Source organism: Ambystoma mexicanum, chromosome 2q (assembly GCF_040938575.1).
Source record: "Ambystoma mexicanum isolate Mex_15411 chromosome 2q, UKY_AmexF1_1, whole genome shotgun sequence".
Taxonomy (NCBI): domain Eukaryota; kingdom Metazoa; phylum Chordata; class Amphibia; order Caudata; family Ambystomatidae; genus Ambystoma; species Ambystoma mexicanum.
The window spans coordinates 1,282,947,168-1,282,963,453 of NC_090924.1; the positions used below are offsets into that span (position 1 = coordinate 1,282,947,168).

The 16,286-nt window shown below is 48.6% G+C and overlaps 1 protein-coding gene across 2 annotated transcripts in view; it reads right to left on the reverse strand.

Annotated features, from left to right (window-relative positions):
- TOPBP1 (DNA topoisomerase II binding protein 1) overlaps window positions 1-16,286 on the reverse strand; it is a 1,370,800-nt gene that overhangs the window by 230,761 nt on the left and 1,123,753 nt on the right. For both annotated transcript variants that reach the window (XM_069648712.1, XM_069648711.1), the window contains exon 23: window positions 14,316-14,427. In XM_069648712.1, coding sequence (XP_069504813.1) covers window positions 14,316-14,427 — 112 coding nt within the window. The remainder of the gene's footprint in view (window positions 1-14,315; window positions 14,428-16,286) is intronic.

Sequence of the window (16,286 nt, forward strand, 5' to 3'; positions counted from 1 at the left end):
AAAACCCTGCTACAGCACAGGGTATGGGCTAAATTGAGGCACAGAGGAGAACAAGATCATGCATTAAGAGGACATTTGGCCTTCTGAAATCCAGGTTCAGGTGCCTACATCACACAGGCAGTGCACTGATGTGCAGCCCTGAAAAAGTAGGGAAAATCATAGTGGTCTGCGCCATGCTGCACAACAGGTGTTATGCAGGAATGTAGCAATACCTGCAGATGAGGACAACGACCTCCTAGCCCTGGTGAGGAATAGGCTGGAGGAGGGAACAGGGCACCTCAGGCCATACGTGCGGAAGCAAAGGACGGTCCGATGGTTAGCCAGGAGCTCATTGAAAATGTGTTTGGACTCAAGAGACATGATACCCATACATGCAATGACTGCATCTGTGTAAATTCCATTAAATGAATACTATCAATATGAAGAAGATTCAAGTGTGTTTAATACAGGCAACAAGGTAACACCATCTACCGTGCCCCACCCCCATCCCCAACACCAACCACCACCCCCCATAACACAGTACCTGCCCCATAACCAACAACCACCCCCATCCCCAACACCAAGTACTACTCCCATTAGCGCTTGCGCTTAGCCTCCTTGTCCGCAGGCCTGGCGGTATTTGAGGCACGCCGTTGTAGCCGCCTGGGCGGGGTGCTCTGCAATGACCCCTCAGTAGGGGTAGCGGACTGGGATGCCCTGCACGCTCCCCCGTAGATGTTCCAGGCTCAGATGTATGGCTCTGGCCATGGTCTCATGTGATGAGGACATTTGTTCAGCCAGCTCCAGGACCCTCTGGCTGGTGAGACACAGGCTTGCATTGCATGACACTGTGCTCCTGCAGAGACGGTCAATTGACCTTGTCAACCGTCTTGAGGACCCATGGATGCAGTCACGCATTGCCTCAGCATGCCCCAAGTGTTCCTGTGCAATGGTGCGCATTTCTGCCTGCCTCTGTTCCATCCGGTCCAGACTGTCCCAGATGGCCTGGAGTGTGGGGGCAGGCACTGGCCGTGGTGTTTGCATATGGTCATGTTCCTCGTGCTGGGCATGACGCTGAGCATCCTTGGCCTGATCGTCAGATGAGTCCTCCGCATAGCGCAGAGCACGCCAGAAACCATGCTGGGATGGTGGTGAGTGCAGTGGGGAGAGGCTGCACGTGGGGGGGGGGGCGCTCAGGCGAAAACTGTGTATGGGGGAATGTTGGGGGATGGATGCTGGTCTACATCCATGCCTGCAGTGGCCTTCTGTGAATGTTGGCTGTCATCCTATCCTCTCCCTGACCCACATGTGCGTCCGCAGTTGGACCCAATGTGGCACTATCCTGGCATCTTCGTGGTGGCACAGATTGCACACTTGGGGTCTGTGTTGGCCCTGTGGGCTTGTCCGTTTGGACGGCTGGAGTGTCGTTCTGTGGCCTGATGGACTGGTGCCTCTTGTGTTGCACACTCCCACTCCCTGAACTGCCTTGGCCTGGCCGCTTGCTGGCAGTGGTTGGTGCTGGTGTTGTGGGACATTTCCTAGGTGTCATGAGTTCCTGTTGGGACAAATTGACATGTGTGTCACCACACTGGTGCTGATATGCTTGGCAAAACAATATTCACTGTCACTTGTACTATGTCATCACTGTGTGTTGGGCCTACTGGTGGGGCTGGCATCATGTGTCGGCCACTGTTTACATGGCATACATTGCACCTGGAGGCTAGGTGTGGGTAGGCCAGTTTCATTTGGTGATGCATCCAAGGGATTAGTTGGACTATGGGCTGTCCTGTACAGTGGTGTGTCTGGTCTGTTGGTGGCAGGTATCTGGTGGTGTAGTTAGGTGGGACGAGTGCATTCGGTTGTGTGTAGGTCAGGTGGGCATGTTAGCTGTGTAATCCTCAATTTGTCTGTAGGTGGGTGTTAGGGAGAATTCTCTTATAAGGCTAATTTCCCAAACCTAGTGAGTCCCCCAGCAGCTTTGCTGGATTTTTTGGGTTTGTTCTTTTCTCCTGCCAAGAGTGAGACTCTTTTCCTCCCACTCTTAGACATGATTTGAGGTATGTCTTTGACTTTTTGTGTGCTTATGATCTATAGGGTCTTTTACTCCATAGGGTATCATCTGTTTTAGTGTATGTGTTACACAGCACCCTCCGTGCAGTAACACAGGGGTGTCATAGTGACCCCCAAACATAGACTCCATTTCCTGGGACTGACTACTGTCTCCCAGGGCACGTAAAGTCACCATTGGCTTTACTAGTCCAAAATTGTGAACAGAACCAGAACAAACCAACATATTGTGGAAGTACTGGAAGTGGTTAATTAATTTGCCCCTAGGTCTGTTTCCAAGGGGGCACTGTCCAGTCCCCCCTTGTCGAGTTTCTGGCTGGTGGCAGTGGTTACCACGCAAAATATTCCACCGGAATATCTCCTATGGGATTTTCCCATTGGTTTTAAACGCACCACTTTTTGGTGCAATGTTAAAGATACCGCCGGTTTATTTAATATAAAATCACCGGTTGGGTCTTTTCGCCAGAAGTCTTTTCCAAAATGGTGTTTGTGTCCGTCTCTGTAACTCCAACCAAGGTCGGGCCCTTTGTTCCACTTTGGCGAGCTTCTCCACAGAAGCCCTCCAACTGGTGCCACTCTGTCTGGGTTCCACATGATGTGTGGGTGGGGGAATTTGGCACCCTGGATTGCGTTGCCTTAGCAATGCAAGTCATACTCTGTTCTGATTGGCCCAATGTATGAATGACAGCTAGGATGTTGAATGGGGGTTTTTCTGCATAAAAGCAGGGCTTTGGGGACTGGAAATTCAGAAGTCACCACAGGACTTAAGAAATCCGAAGAGGGGAGAAGCTGAGTCATCTGCAACAACGACACCACTGGTGGAGCCCTGCTGAAACGACCTCACCACTTTCCCGACGACAAGAGAAGATCTTCTGCTGTAAGAGTCTTTTCCCTTTGAGCTGGTGGGGACAACCAGTTCGCCATTCGCCTTCCAGGACGTTCCTTGGTCGAATCGCCAGTGCCAAGCACCCCAGCGGCCGGAGAGCCAAGCTTCATCACTGTGACCGCGAATAAAAGGAATGCACCTTTTAACCGAACGAACTCCGCGGCTGGTCTCTTCCCTGGGCAGTGCAACAACTAGTTTCCTCCTCTACGAGATCTTCTCTTCCCCTGGTCGAAACTACGAATTGCACCCGCTGCCAGGAGCAACTGCCACCGCTGGAGCTTCCTCACTTTTAAAGGTACTGTTTTCCACCTGGCCTACCTTTCCACAGTTTGCTAAAGGTGACCCTTAAATCCTTGGCTTTCCAACTGGGTTGGCCCCCAGACCTTCTAACTTTATCTTTCGCATCAAACCAACCTCCTTTGAACATTTAGTGCTTTTTACACTGTGTGATCTTGGGCACATTTCGCCTTGCTCCATTTAAATTGGGCCTGGCCTATGAACATTGGCTCTACAGTAGACTCTGCCTTCACTAACTTGCTGTGGTCTTAGAAAAGTGTTGGGAACTGTTATTTTCATGATCTGCCTTTTTCTCTCCCTTTAACTTAATTATTGGAGTGACATCTAAGTTACGCGCTCACATCTGTTTTTAAAATCGTGGTGTTTTGACCTAGCCCTGTCTAATAATTATTAAGGGAGGTGTGTATACTTTTTCTGATTGTGTTTGAACTTGCTTTGATCTATAGTGCTTAGTGTATTTCCTAAAGTGTGTTTTAAATAAATGATATACTTTTGATACCAAGCTCTGGTCAGTGTTTGCTTGCTCTACTGTGTTTTTAGCCCTATTGTGTATCATCTGTATACTGCCCTACTCATCTTGAGAGAAGTCTGACTGCTCAGCCACAGCTACCAGGTAAATCTGGGTGGTGCGGACTGCTACCAATTGGGTTTACTGCTTACTCCTGTAGTCTTAATCTTCTTGTAGTGTTCCCCAAGGGAACTGCACAGGATTCTGCCTAACAGTGGGCCATAGTAGCCAAGGGCCTTGTGGCTGTGCCGCAACTATCAACAGTTGTGCATCCACGGGCAGGGACAAGTTGCATGGTGGCTATTGCATGGGTGTCATGTCAGGGGGGTCCTGTGGCCACTGGTTGCTGTCATTGGACTACTTGACTACCATGACTCTCTTACCTCATTCACCATGGGTTAGTTCCCTCCTTCCGATTGCCCCTTTTGCCTTCTTGGCTCCTGTACTCCCTTCTCTGCTTGTGCTCTCAGCTCTCCCGGTTATGTACTCAAATGAAGTCGTTTCTGTACTCGCCTCTAACATCTAATTCCCACTTAGTTTCAATAACTACTGTGCCTTACATTTAACTTGATAGTCGAACCTTGGTGCTTTTTGCATTTAACTTGAAAGTCAAACTTGGGTGTGTTCTGCATTTAACTTGATAGTCAAATTTGGGTGTGTTCTGCATTTAACTTTGGCCAATGACTGTAACCTGCTAGCCCAGTGACTGTACCATACCGCTGTACTTACTCCTCCCACTTCCTCTTCTCTTTACTCACCCATGTTGCTCTCTGTTTCCCCTATCTAATCCAACTGCTTCTCTATCAACTATCCTTCCCTTCTCACTAAGTCTGGTAAGAAGAAGTTTAAAAAGGATATCTTGTCCTCTAAACCTGGTCTCCCAATCGTCGACACCTATTTTAGCGCCTCTTCCAGACAGACCCTCACCGACATCCTCTGTCGTTCCTTCGACAGATCTATGGACCCCTCATATGATCTCTCTGCTCTGTCCTGTCTCCTCCTCTCACATTAATGGTGGCACCCGCTGGGAAGTTCTCATGGATTCCTTTGATTCCTCCAGAGTCATCATTAATGTCTACCTAAATGGCACTGTCATGGTCCAAGGGCCTCAGGCCAATTTCTTCCTCTTCGATGTGCGGTTCCCTCGCCTCATCAACTTCCTTTCTTCTCCTGCGGTCCCCTCCTCTCCTCCTTTGGCTACCTTGCCCTCTCTTCCCTCCTCCTCTGCCCCACCTCGGGCTCCCTCCACACCTCCACAGGGCGTACCTCTGATCTGTACCCTTCCCCGGAAGGTCTTTAAGGCTGGCAACCTTCTTCATCTTGCCACTCAACTCTCGTTCTGCTGTCAAACACTCCTCTGACATCTGCCACCTCTAGGAAGAACGTGATCTTGATGTCCTCGGCCTTACCGAGACATGGTTCACGGCCAGCTCTGTCACAAGCTGTGACACTCTCCTCCCTGATGGCTACAAGATCATTTGCGCACCCAGATCCACTGGGTCCGGAGGGGGTGTAGCCCTGATCTTTCCTGAGTGGATTCCTGCCTCTATCATTCCCACACAGACATACTCCTCTTTCAAATGCCTTGTCTGCAGGCTCTGGTTCTCTCTCCTAGCCACTCTCTTACTGTTGCGACGCTCTACCGGCCCCCTGGTCAAATCACCTAATTTCTCCCTGAGTGAGCAGAACCCTCCTCCTCCCTCCCCTCCCTCCTGGCCTCAACCACTCAACTCCTCCTCCTTGGTGACTAACATCCATCTTGATTCTCCCTGTTCCTCTTCTGGGCTCTTTCGTGACCTCTGCGATTCCCTCTCCCTTTCTATCCTCCCCTCTGGCCTGACACACTCTGCTGGACATATACTCAATGTCTTGATCTCCTCTGGTCTCCCCCTCTCTATACCTCCAACCACTCCTCTCTCCTGGAGTGGATCACTGCCTCCTCTCCTCTCTCCCTGTCTTCCCCCAAGCCAAGCCTGCCCCAACATTGTCACCTACCTTCTCGGACATTCGGCCCATGAAGCGTGTGTGTCAGTTGAGGCTTTCGCTGCCACCTTCTCCCCCCCATCCCCTCCACCTCTGGCCGGCTCACACCCGGACACCTGTACCTGCTCTACTCTTCTATTTCTGATACTCTAGATGCTTTTACTCCTGGCATGAGGATCCGTTTGAAGTTCAAAGCCAAGTGCAATTCCTGGTATGACTCCGACCTAGCGACACTCAAATGTAAGTGTAGGGCAGCTGAGAGGAAATGGATGGCTTATTGTTCATCCTCTGCCAAACTGGTCTGTCGCCTACTCCAAAGGCAATACCGACTATGTCTGCATCAAGAAGAGAGCCCACATTCAAGCCCGCGTCTCTGCGGCATCCAACAACTCGTCAAACTCTTTAAACTCTGCAAGGAGTTGGCCAACCCTGCTGCAGTCTCTACCCCATCTCTTGCATCCCAGGCTCTTTGCAATGACCTTGCCTATCACTATCTCAAAAACCCAGGACATCCTGTCCTCCCTCGCTTCCTCTCCCCTTCCTGGCCCCTCTCCGGCTGCGCTTGCTGACCATCCTCCAGCCCCCCCTACCCTCTTTCTCATACTTTCCTCTTTTCTCCCCTGATGAGGTCGCTAGACAAGTCCGATCTATGAAAGCCTTGTCTAAACAGGTTCATCCCTGTTCTTCTAAAACCATCAATGACCACATTGATCCCCTCGCACCGGCCCGTTCGAATATCTGCAACCTCTCCTTTGCCTCAGGAGCCTTCCCCTCCCCTCTGCAGCACTCCCTTGTGCATCCTCTTCTCAATAAACCCACAGTTGATCCTTCTTGTCCGGCTAACTATCGCCCTATTTCCATTACTCCCTTTCTGGGTAAACTCCTGGAAAAGCTGGCCATCTCTCAGCTTAACCTTCACTCTAATTCTGTTGGCTCTCTCCATAACCACTAGTCCCGCTCCAGAACTGCCAGAAGCACAGACACTGCTCTCCTTAACAGCCAAGAAGATCTGCTCCCCAATCTTGACTAACTCATCTTGACTCCCGTTTGGGGAGACGGGGGACGGACGACAAACACCCCTGTCCCCCATAAAATTACACCAATCGGCCTGGTGCCACATGGATGGTGATTGCTTTCTGGGGATCACGTTGCTTGCTTGCGTGGCAGTGTGGGTTTCAAGTATGCCTGCAGGGTTGTCCAGTCATCGTTGGGTGTGTCACTGTGGTACTCGCTAGATTCAGCTTTTCTGCTGGCTCCTAGCTCTGCTGTGCCCACGCCCTCAATCCCGACCATGTGCAGTATCCCACTGAAAATCTCCTCCTACGGTGTCAGTTGCAAGGGTTCCACTGTGCGACCTCCAGCAGCAGCTGTCTCCTGGCATTGGATGGAGATGAGGGTCCTGACCCTGGCCTTGAGGTCATTCCACCTGTTCCTCATGTCCTCAACATCACGCTGGAAATGCCCTACAGCCACAACCTTGTCCCTGATTTCAGCCCATATGTTGTTTTTGCGCATTTGGCTGGTCTTCCTGTGCGATGCCCCATATAGCTCATCACAGTTGGCAACCACTTGCTCTGCCAACTGTGAGCTCCTGCTCAATGAATTTGGGATTCCGCTGCCTCATATCGGGCACCCTGCCTTTGCCCTTTCCTGTGGACATGTTTGGCCTTAGCTGGGTGTCTGGCTGGCACCCCTATATCGGGATATTCGTTGGATTGTAATTTTCAAAATGGCCGTTGTGGAACTTCCTTTTATAGTGATGGCGAATTTCTGCTGACCGCCATGTCGGCAATAGTAATTCCGCCATTTCTTTACGGAATTTCATCATACCATGGGTTGTTCAGCGGTAACTCCGCTGGGTGGAATTACTGTTACCGCCATTGGTGGGTGTGTGCACCTGCCAGGTTGTAATTCAGCAGTATATCTCTCATATATACGCTAGCTGAACTCGCAATGAGGCCCTATGTCCTTAAGGTGCGACAATCAATTCTTCAATGCCCTGTGTCCGAGAGCACTACAAGCCACGCGTTCCAGAGGTGGTCGGGCCCCAGGCACTCAAGACAGAGTGCATGCGGGTTCGAGGCTGGGAACGAGCAGTCGCATGAAGCACATCACGCAAATCCTTGTGCAGCCGACATGTGCCGGGGGAGGCGAGGCACTGAAGGGAGGTTAAATAAGATTAAAAAACGAAGAAGGGGAGCAAGCAGAAAGTTAAAGTCTCTGCACTGGCTGCCAGGTCCGACAACGTCCGGGCGGAAAAAGGGACGGAGGTGAGGCGCCGGAGGGCGGGGCATTCCAATACCAGAGGCCGCACCTACACTAAATTTAAAGAGGAAGCTCCATTTTTCGCTACCAAAGCTTCCAGCAACGTCACCATGTTCGGGGACGCTCACAAGGATAGAGGAAAGGAGATTGGATGTAAGAGTGCAGAGCTCTTCCTTTCCTTACCCATTCAACCTAATTTACTTCACTCCCCTTTTCAGTAAGGGTAGGACTGAGTCAAGGGGATGGCCGGTGGTTGATTTGTGTGAATGAGCCGAGTATTGTAGTTACAAGTAACATTTCATATTCTCATGTCTCTTGCCCTTCAGTCCTACACCTTGGATGATTCTGAAAAGTGATTTACAGAAAAGGCACCAGCATAGCACTCAGGGTATGCTATAGCCAAAGATGTCTTTCAGCATAACCTGAATAAATGAAAGGTCTTTTTTTAGAACAGGTAGGGGGTTTGTGCCTTCCATTAATGGGACAGCTCTCTTAAAGCCCACCAACATTGCATTAGCATGAGTGTCAAAACCGAATGATATTTTTATATCAGGAAAAATGATTAATTTTGATTCAGGTTCGCTCAGTACTTTCTCTCCCTCATTCAAAACCCGGTTGGGATATAGCTGCAAAGCCAGGCAGGCCGAGAAGCACTACTAAACAACTGCCATTTTCAGGGTTTTAGAATGCTTTCTCTCGAGTGCAAACCCTACCGATGTGCAGGGTTGATCCTCACGCTATGTTCTGTATGATTTGTGAGAGGCCTGTAGAACACCTGCCCATCTCTGTGTTACTAGAACTAAGACTCAGATACAAATCGTATTTTAAGAGTTTTATTCAACAAGTGCTCTAAAAAACATATCAGGATGCTTGCCAAACTTCACAAAGTAGGCCTCCTGTTTATTGCTTTATTTTTTAAGGGATAAAGTGACGGCTGAGCCAGTGTGTAAAAGTGCAACAGAATAAGGGCTTCCCCTCTTCTTCCAAAGAGGTTCACCAACAAATTGTTCCAAAATTCTACCAAGTACAACAATCTGATGGCAGATGCAAACACAAAGTTCAAAGTACTTAATGGGTGCAAAAACCAAAAGGAATGTCCACAAAGTATGGCTTCCTAAAGGAGGGCATCTCCTCCCCTCTTGAGGCTTCTGACTCAAGGGTCACCTGGCACTCCCATGGAGCTGCAGGGCTTTCTGTACAACAGACCCATGGCTATGGGGCTAATATATGTTTTCAGGGTCTTTCCATGAGCTGCCTTCTAGGCCTTCTTGTTGGGGTTTCATCCTGGAAGAGCAGCAGGAATTACCGAACAGGCAGGGCATTGGGCGGGAGCATTTTGAAAGTGGTTCTGGTGCGCCCTGGCAGAGTTCGACAGAGAAGTGCGGCCCTACTCATCTTATACACATTTTTCCTGTTGGTGCTATCTCCCGGGCACTTCACCGGCCTGTCTAAACCTCAGCTGGCCTCCCTGTCCCCAGGCATAGCAGCGCTGTCTCATACCTCTTCCCGACTCTACTCTCTGCCCTGGACCAACGCTGCCTTTAATAACTTTCATAATCTTTTGAACTAATGGGTTAGTGTGTTCCTTGACCTCCCTCCTAGCATGGTCTAGCTCCATCCCCCCTCTTAGCAAATTACTCTCATTTTCTCACTCAAGCTATTATCTCTCCTTCCCTGCACAGCTCTCTTCCAAATTCTTACTGTTGAACGCCTGACAGATCTCTCCCTCCTCATTCCTCTGTAAGATGATATTCCTCTCTTTCGGGTCAAACTCAATCCCTCCCACTTTTAGATCTGAATCTTTTGCCTTACTCTTCCAGATAATTTCCTGCTCCTTCAAAATTAGCTCTCCCTCACAAAAGGTAGTAACCCTTTTCTCTCTCCTGCCAATAACAATATCTCTCGCTTTTCTCTAACCAGAGCTTTCCCTTCTTCCACAAGAATCTCCCCTCCCTCCACCAAAAAAGACATTTTTCACCATACTGTGATAATCTAACCATGCTTCTCACACCTCAACATGCACCAGTATCTCCTTTCAAGTCTCCACTCTCAGGCTCTCCGCGCCCCAGGTCCTCAAAAATGTTCTCCTTCAAGCGCACCCAGTGAATGACAGAGTAACTGGGCTAGCTGATTGTCTTTCCTCTCCTTGGGTGGCACCTTCGGACATTAGCTTCAACTGGAATGGGCTGTTCTGTAGTTGGTCCATGTGAGTATACATAAAAGCCTGTCACCATCTTGGATTCCAAAAGTGATATGGACTAGCCCCTCTCCCTCACTCCAACTCCCTTACTTTCTTCCCCAAAGCTCTGCTGTTACTGCTGATGCAAGATTCTGCTAGCGTATATTGCTGAAAGCCGAAAAACCCCTGGCAGGGTCCCGCCTTGATCCGGGACCGAAGACAAGTACAGCGGCCGTTGAGGGGGAGACGTTGGTGGTACAGGAGGATGCAGAGGTGGTTGGACTACCGGCAGGGCCTGGGGTGGGACAGGCACTGGAACCGGCAGCACTGGAGTAATCAGAGAGTGCCCAAAGGAGGAGGTCAGGGTGGCACAACCTGCGGGATCACCTCCTTGACGATGTCCTTAAGGAGCCCCGTCACCTGCGGAGAACGCACGAGGAAGAGAAAGCGTTCAAAGAAGTGATCCTCGCAAGCTGCCGGGTCTTAAGTGGCCCGGCACTCCGAAGTGCTTGGCCTCTGCTCCTGATCGAAGCGCTGAGGCGCGTGGGGCAAGTAGCCATAAGTCTGAACGGTAGATGTATCCATGCAGAGACCACCCACCTGCATGTACAGTCCGCCGCCGCTTCCAGAAAGGGGATGGGAACTTCTTGCAGCACCCATCTAATGGGCGAGAGCACGGTAGGCCCTGTTTTCAATTCAAAATGGCCGCCGGCCCAGCAGGCTTCGCCACATGCTTATCTGCCATCTTGAGACCATGCGCCAGGCCACAGGCTTGAGGGTGTGAAGGCACCGAACTAGGAGAGGGCTCAGACATGAGAGGATACAGCACCCAAAACAGGCGCGTCGATGTCAGAGATTACTCCGGTAGGCACAGAGCCCTCGGCCGGGTGGCTGGTAGTCGCAACGCCCCGACTCACGACCTTGGAGCGGACTCCGGTAGGCGGCATGCCCTCAGCGCCTGGGCCGGAAGTCGTGCCGAGGACTGACTCCGACATGCGCCGGGGAGGCGAGGCACTGAAGGGAAGTTAAGGAAGAGTGAAAAAATAAGAAGGGGAGCAAGCGAAAAGTTAAAAAGGGGGTGAGGCACAGGATGGGCGGGGCCTTGGCAGGGCATTCCGATGCCAAGGCTGCGCCCCCACGCACTATACTAAATTTAAAGGGGAAGCTCAATTTTTTGCTACCAAAGTTTCCGGTATTGTCCCCATGTTGACAGATTCCCAAAAGGATAGAGGAAATGGGACGAGACTTAGGAGTATGGGGGGTGGCGGGAGAAGGGGAGAGGGAGGTCCATCGGTATAGATGTGGGAGGACTGGATGTATAGGTGCATGTAATTAGAGAAGCTGGTATATAAAAGTAAGGGATGTCCGCAAAAATAATAAAAAATGGGGGAAGTGGCTGCAAAGGGGACAGGACGGATAAACAAAGAAGACAACTGAGGCGCCACAATCAAATTGCTCTACATGCAATAGGAGGGATGCCGGATTCCAGTGGGGGAGGGAAGGAGGGATGGACGGGGAGAGGTGATGTTGGTTGTTTGCTGTTGGGGACCCGGAGGGTGGAGGTAGAGGCCAGATGGTGGGGGCAGTGAATTGTGGGATCCAGAGGGAGAAGAAAGGGAAGGGAAAGCTTCCGACGGAGGATAGAGAGGCTGCTTGATGGGGTGTCTGTTCAAATGCTCACATCTGAATTGTCCGAATGTTTTCTTATGTTACGTTGTATACCAATAAAGCATGTTGTAACAAAAAAAGACTGACAGTTGCCATGGAAAGTGAGGCCATACCTCTGCATGTTGCGAAGCTTGGCAGCATCATCACACACTGCGCTGTGACACAGGCGTGTTGCGGAACTCTTGTCCAATCACGGGCTGAGCATCCTTAGAAGCCTGATAATGTGGATATAGCCACCAGCTAGCCAAGTTCATGGTAATGTGTATCCAGTTTGTTTCATGGTATGTTGACTTGTATCTTTATCTCTCTGACCTGGCTAGGTTTTTTATTGTTGCTGAATAAGGATCTAATGAAAGCTGACCTGTGTTTCTGTCTCCGTCTTGGAGTCGTTTTTTTTTTGTAACTCGACTAGTGTTTGTTTCTAACTTGACTTGAAACTCCCTTGTAGTGGATTACTTCTTTGGAAGTTCGACCTTACTCCTGCCCCAGCCATGCCTTTGATCCCTTTAGAGTGTATATGTCTGGATCTCTGGAACCCCAATTCAGTTTCTTAGGATAGGGCATTTGCAGACTTTTTTGTGCAGTCTTCTCATCTGTATTGGCATCAAAGCATCTGTCAGTTGTCGGCTCACTGAACTTTAGTCTGTTACAATGATTGTTGTCTTGTTTCATCAGACATTAGCGTCTCCCTCTGTTGTATTTTTTTGGCAGGGATGGGAGGTTTGGCTTGCAAAAACCTGGTACTTTCCCATTTAACAGTTTCACAATTCCAGTAAACTCCCAGTTTGATACACCCAGTATACTCCCAGTTTGGACAATTCTGGCATTTTGCCAATTTGACCTTCACAGCTTGCACAATACCAGTATATTCCCTCTTTGCCCAAATACGATATACTGCCAGTGTGCGGAGCAACAACTTCAGTATACATCAGTTTTCAGAATCCCAGCATTTTCCCAGTCTCACAATGTCAGTATGTTCTGAGTTTGACAAACACAGTATTATGGTAACAAGCCCAGTATAGCCTAGGTTTAACAATTGTTTTGCTCATTCCCAACTTGCAGAATCTCCTCACTGTTCCAATTTCATTTAATAGGACACCCCGTTTACTAATTATACAATCAAAGTGTATTCATCTCGCTAAGTATTGTTTCTGTTCTACAAAAAAACCTATACGTTCCCATATGTACATACACAAGAAAATAGATGTAGCAATAACAGACTACTTGAGAAGCTGTTTACAAAACCCGATATCCTCATGGGAGGGATAAAGAGGGAAGCAATACACAGATAAACTTCCATGAAAGTACGAAAGACCGAACCATGCATGATTGTTCAAACACAACTGATCCTTATCCAGCCCTGCTAGCACATGCATCAAAGCATGTTACATGCTGCATTAAATATCAACATTCCACTGCTTTTACTTAGCCCTTCAGGAAATAGCAGAAAGGGGAAGCCTGAAGACAAATTAGCATCCGTTTGATTGTCTGTATCCATCTGCCATCTCTCATGGGAGGCCCAATTACAAAGTCAGTTACTCAAAAAGATAGGTCCTTGTAAACAGAATGTTCATATTTCTCTTTCTCTGGAGAATATGCACCGGTCATTATGAGAAGAGACTCTTGATTTAAGGATGGATTACCCGCAGAATGGTTACCAATGTTCTTTTCAAACCAACAGGAAAGTCCTACTAGGGCAGAACCCTTACCACTGCCTGGGATATTAAGAAGGACAGGCATACTTATACTGATTGTGGAGAGTTTTAAACAGACTTTCTAAGCAGAGAAGAGTGAACCTTACTTGACTGAATATTTCTATACTAAAATTGCAGGACGTTTGATGATAAAGACAAATTACAGCATAAATGGGAACAGTTGAGATCACAGGAAAATGTGCAGTTTTGTTTTAGCTATCTGGCAGAACATGATCCTTTCAGGGAAGTTTCACCAATCATGAGCTCAGGGAAGGCAGTGAAGAGAACTTCATTCATTCACACATAAAAATATTTTTTTTAAATGTTCCAAGTATACAATGCGGCAAAAGGTTCACACTATATAAACGATATCCAGCAGTGACAAGCCTAATGAAGGTGGTGTCTGTACTTTGTGTTCTCCAGACTTATCAGAGGGCATGGAGGAAAAACAGTATTAAAAACAGCAATGATGAGCACATTTTCTTGTGTCTGCTTCAAGTTCTAAGAAAAACAATTGTCTCTCTTGAATTTGTTTGGGTATGCTTTTTGGCCAAGGTCAGATGGCCAACAAAGGTATACTGTACACACACATTTCACTTATTAAAACTACAAATTAAGTTTTGGTGGGCTATATTTTCCTCATCAACACCAATATAAATGGCTTTGTCATCAATTATATCCACGATATAAAAAATGACTCCTAGTTGACTTCAGAAACTACCATACAACCCACTTGCTTCCTATTGTAGAGTAACCAAAAGGCAGGAATATAACTTAGTAGCAGAGTACCTAGTTCTTCAATTAGCTGGCAGTAGTCAATACGCTCTTGTGGATTCAGTGAGGAAAGCTGGAACCTGCGCTGCATTTCTGACTCTTCGCTTGATTCTGGTTCTTGGACAATCTGAAATCAATAAAACATTTCTATTGTAAACATATATGACAGTTGTACTTCGACAATTGTATCCACAACCATATTAAATCCTATATTTTCTCGGAGCCTTTCTAGCCTCCAACATTGCTGGTATGCAAGCTGTTTGCACCACTTTAGTGAAGACATAGGTATTTGAAACAATTTTTAGAATTATCATACTGTGGCCATTCCTTATAATCACTTTGAACCCACTTCACAAATACTTGGCAACTTGCATGTTTAGAAACGCTCGAATTGGCGATTTGTGTCAGTAGATCAATTGTTTGTCTGTGCTTCCCCTTGAGTGCATTAATCATTTGACATTCAAAGTAATACATTTCAGTAACATGGCTCGACAGTGATTTCTTTTAAGATCCATGCCCTGCATTTGCTGCCAAATGGCATACATTGACCTTGAACACTAGCTAAAAGAAAGCATGTGAAAATGTATATTGCGTGCCCGTCTATAAAAACGATTGCTTTAACTGTGCTCCAGTACAACAAAAAACACACATGTGGATTTGCATTGCTATTATGCTTAGTGTTTTACTTTCGTGATTTGAAAACTAGATAATTCATTTTTATAAAATGTGGTACAGTGGATGCACCTGTGCGAGGCACACAAGAAAATGAACTAAGGAACAAGTTACTTACCTGTAACTGTTGTTCTCCAGCATGGGTCTGGCATGGATTCACATGCTCATGAATATTCCCCGTCGTCAGGCTGGAAATCCTCGGTAAAGAAAAAACCAGTATCAGTTTCGTTTCTGATCTGTCTTTCGTAGTAATAACCAATCACTGGTCTCTGCGTCATACTGACCACAGCCAATGACTGCCCTCTACCTAAGCACCGCCTCTGGCAGCCATCTTCAGATTTGGAAGCACGTGAAGTGGCAGTATGACCAAGTGAAGAGCCGCAGAGGGGTAGGCGGGAGGGTTCGCATGTGAATCCATGCCAGACCCATGCTGGAGAACAACAGTTACAGGTAAGTAACTTGTTCCTTCTCCAGCATGGGGTCTGGCATGGATTCACATGCTCATGAATAAAGAATACATAGCAGTACACACATGCACAACCACGGGGGGTGGCAAAGGCTCAACATTAAGCAGTACATCAAACTCAACATTAAGCATCTTACCTCCTCACCAGGCTCACCTCAGGCGAACAGGTTGCGCAGCACTGCTTGGCCGACCCTGGACTCCTCCCTGGAATCCCGATCGACGCAGTAGAATTCCGTGAAGGTGTGCGTCGACCTCCACGTAGCAGCCCTGCATATGTCCAGCAGGGGCACACCAGAAAGGAACGCCGTGGTAGCTGCGATCGCTCTGGTGGAATGGGCTCTCGGACGGCCAGGCAGCGGTCGGTTTGCCAACCGATGACAGTACATGATACAGCCGGAGAGCCATCTGGAAATGGAAGCCTTCGAGAGAGCCTTCCCCTGATTGACAGGTCCAAAGTTCACAAAGAGTTGTGACGTCTTCCGAAAACACTTCGTGCGGTCCACGTAGAACTTCAGCGCTCTAGCCACATCCAGCGAGTGCAAAGTCCTCTCAGCCGGCGACGAAGGCGACGGGAAGAACACAGGCAACACCAAGGGTTCGTTGAGATGGAAGTCCGACGGTACCTTGGGCATGAAGGAGGGGTGCGTCCTGAGCACTACCCTCGTGTCGTGAAAAGTCAAGTACGGGGCCTTGCAGGAAAGGGCCTGGATCTCTCCCACCCGTCGTGCGGAGGTGATGGCCACAAGAAACGCTGTTTTCCACGACAGAAACTTCAACGGGGCCGAGTGCAGAGGCTCGAACGGAGGTCCCATGAGCTTGGTCAGCACCACGTTGAGCTCCCACGCCGG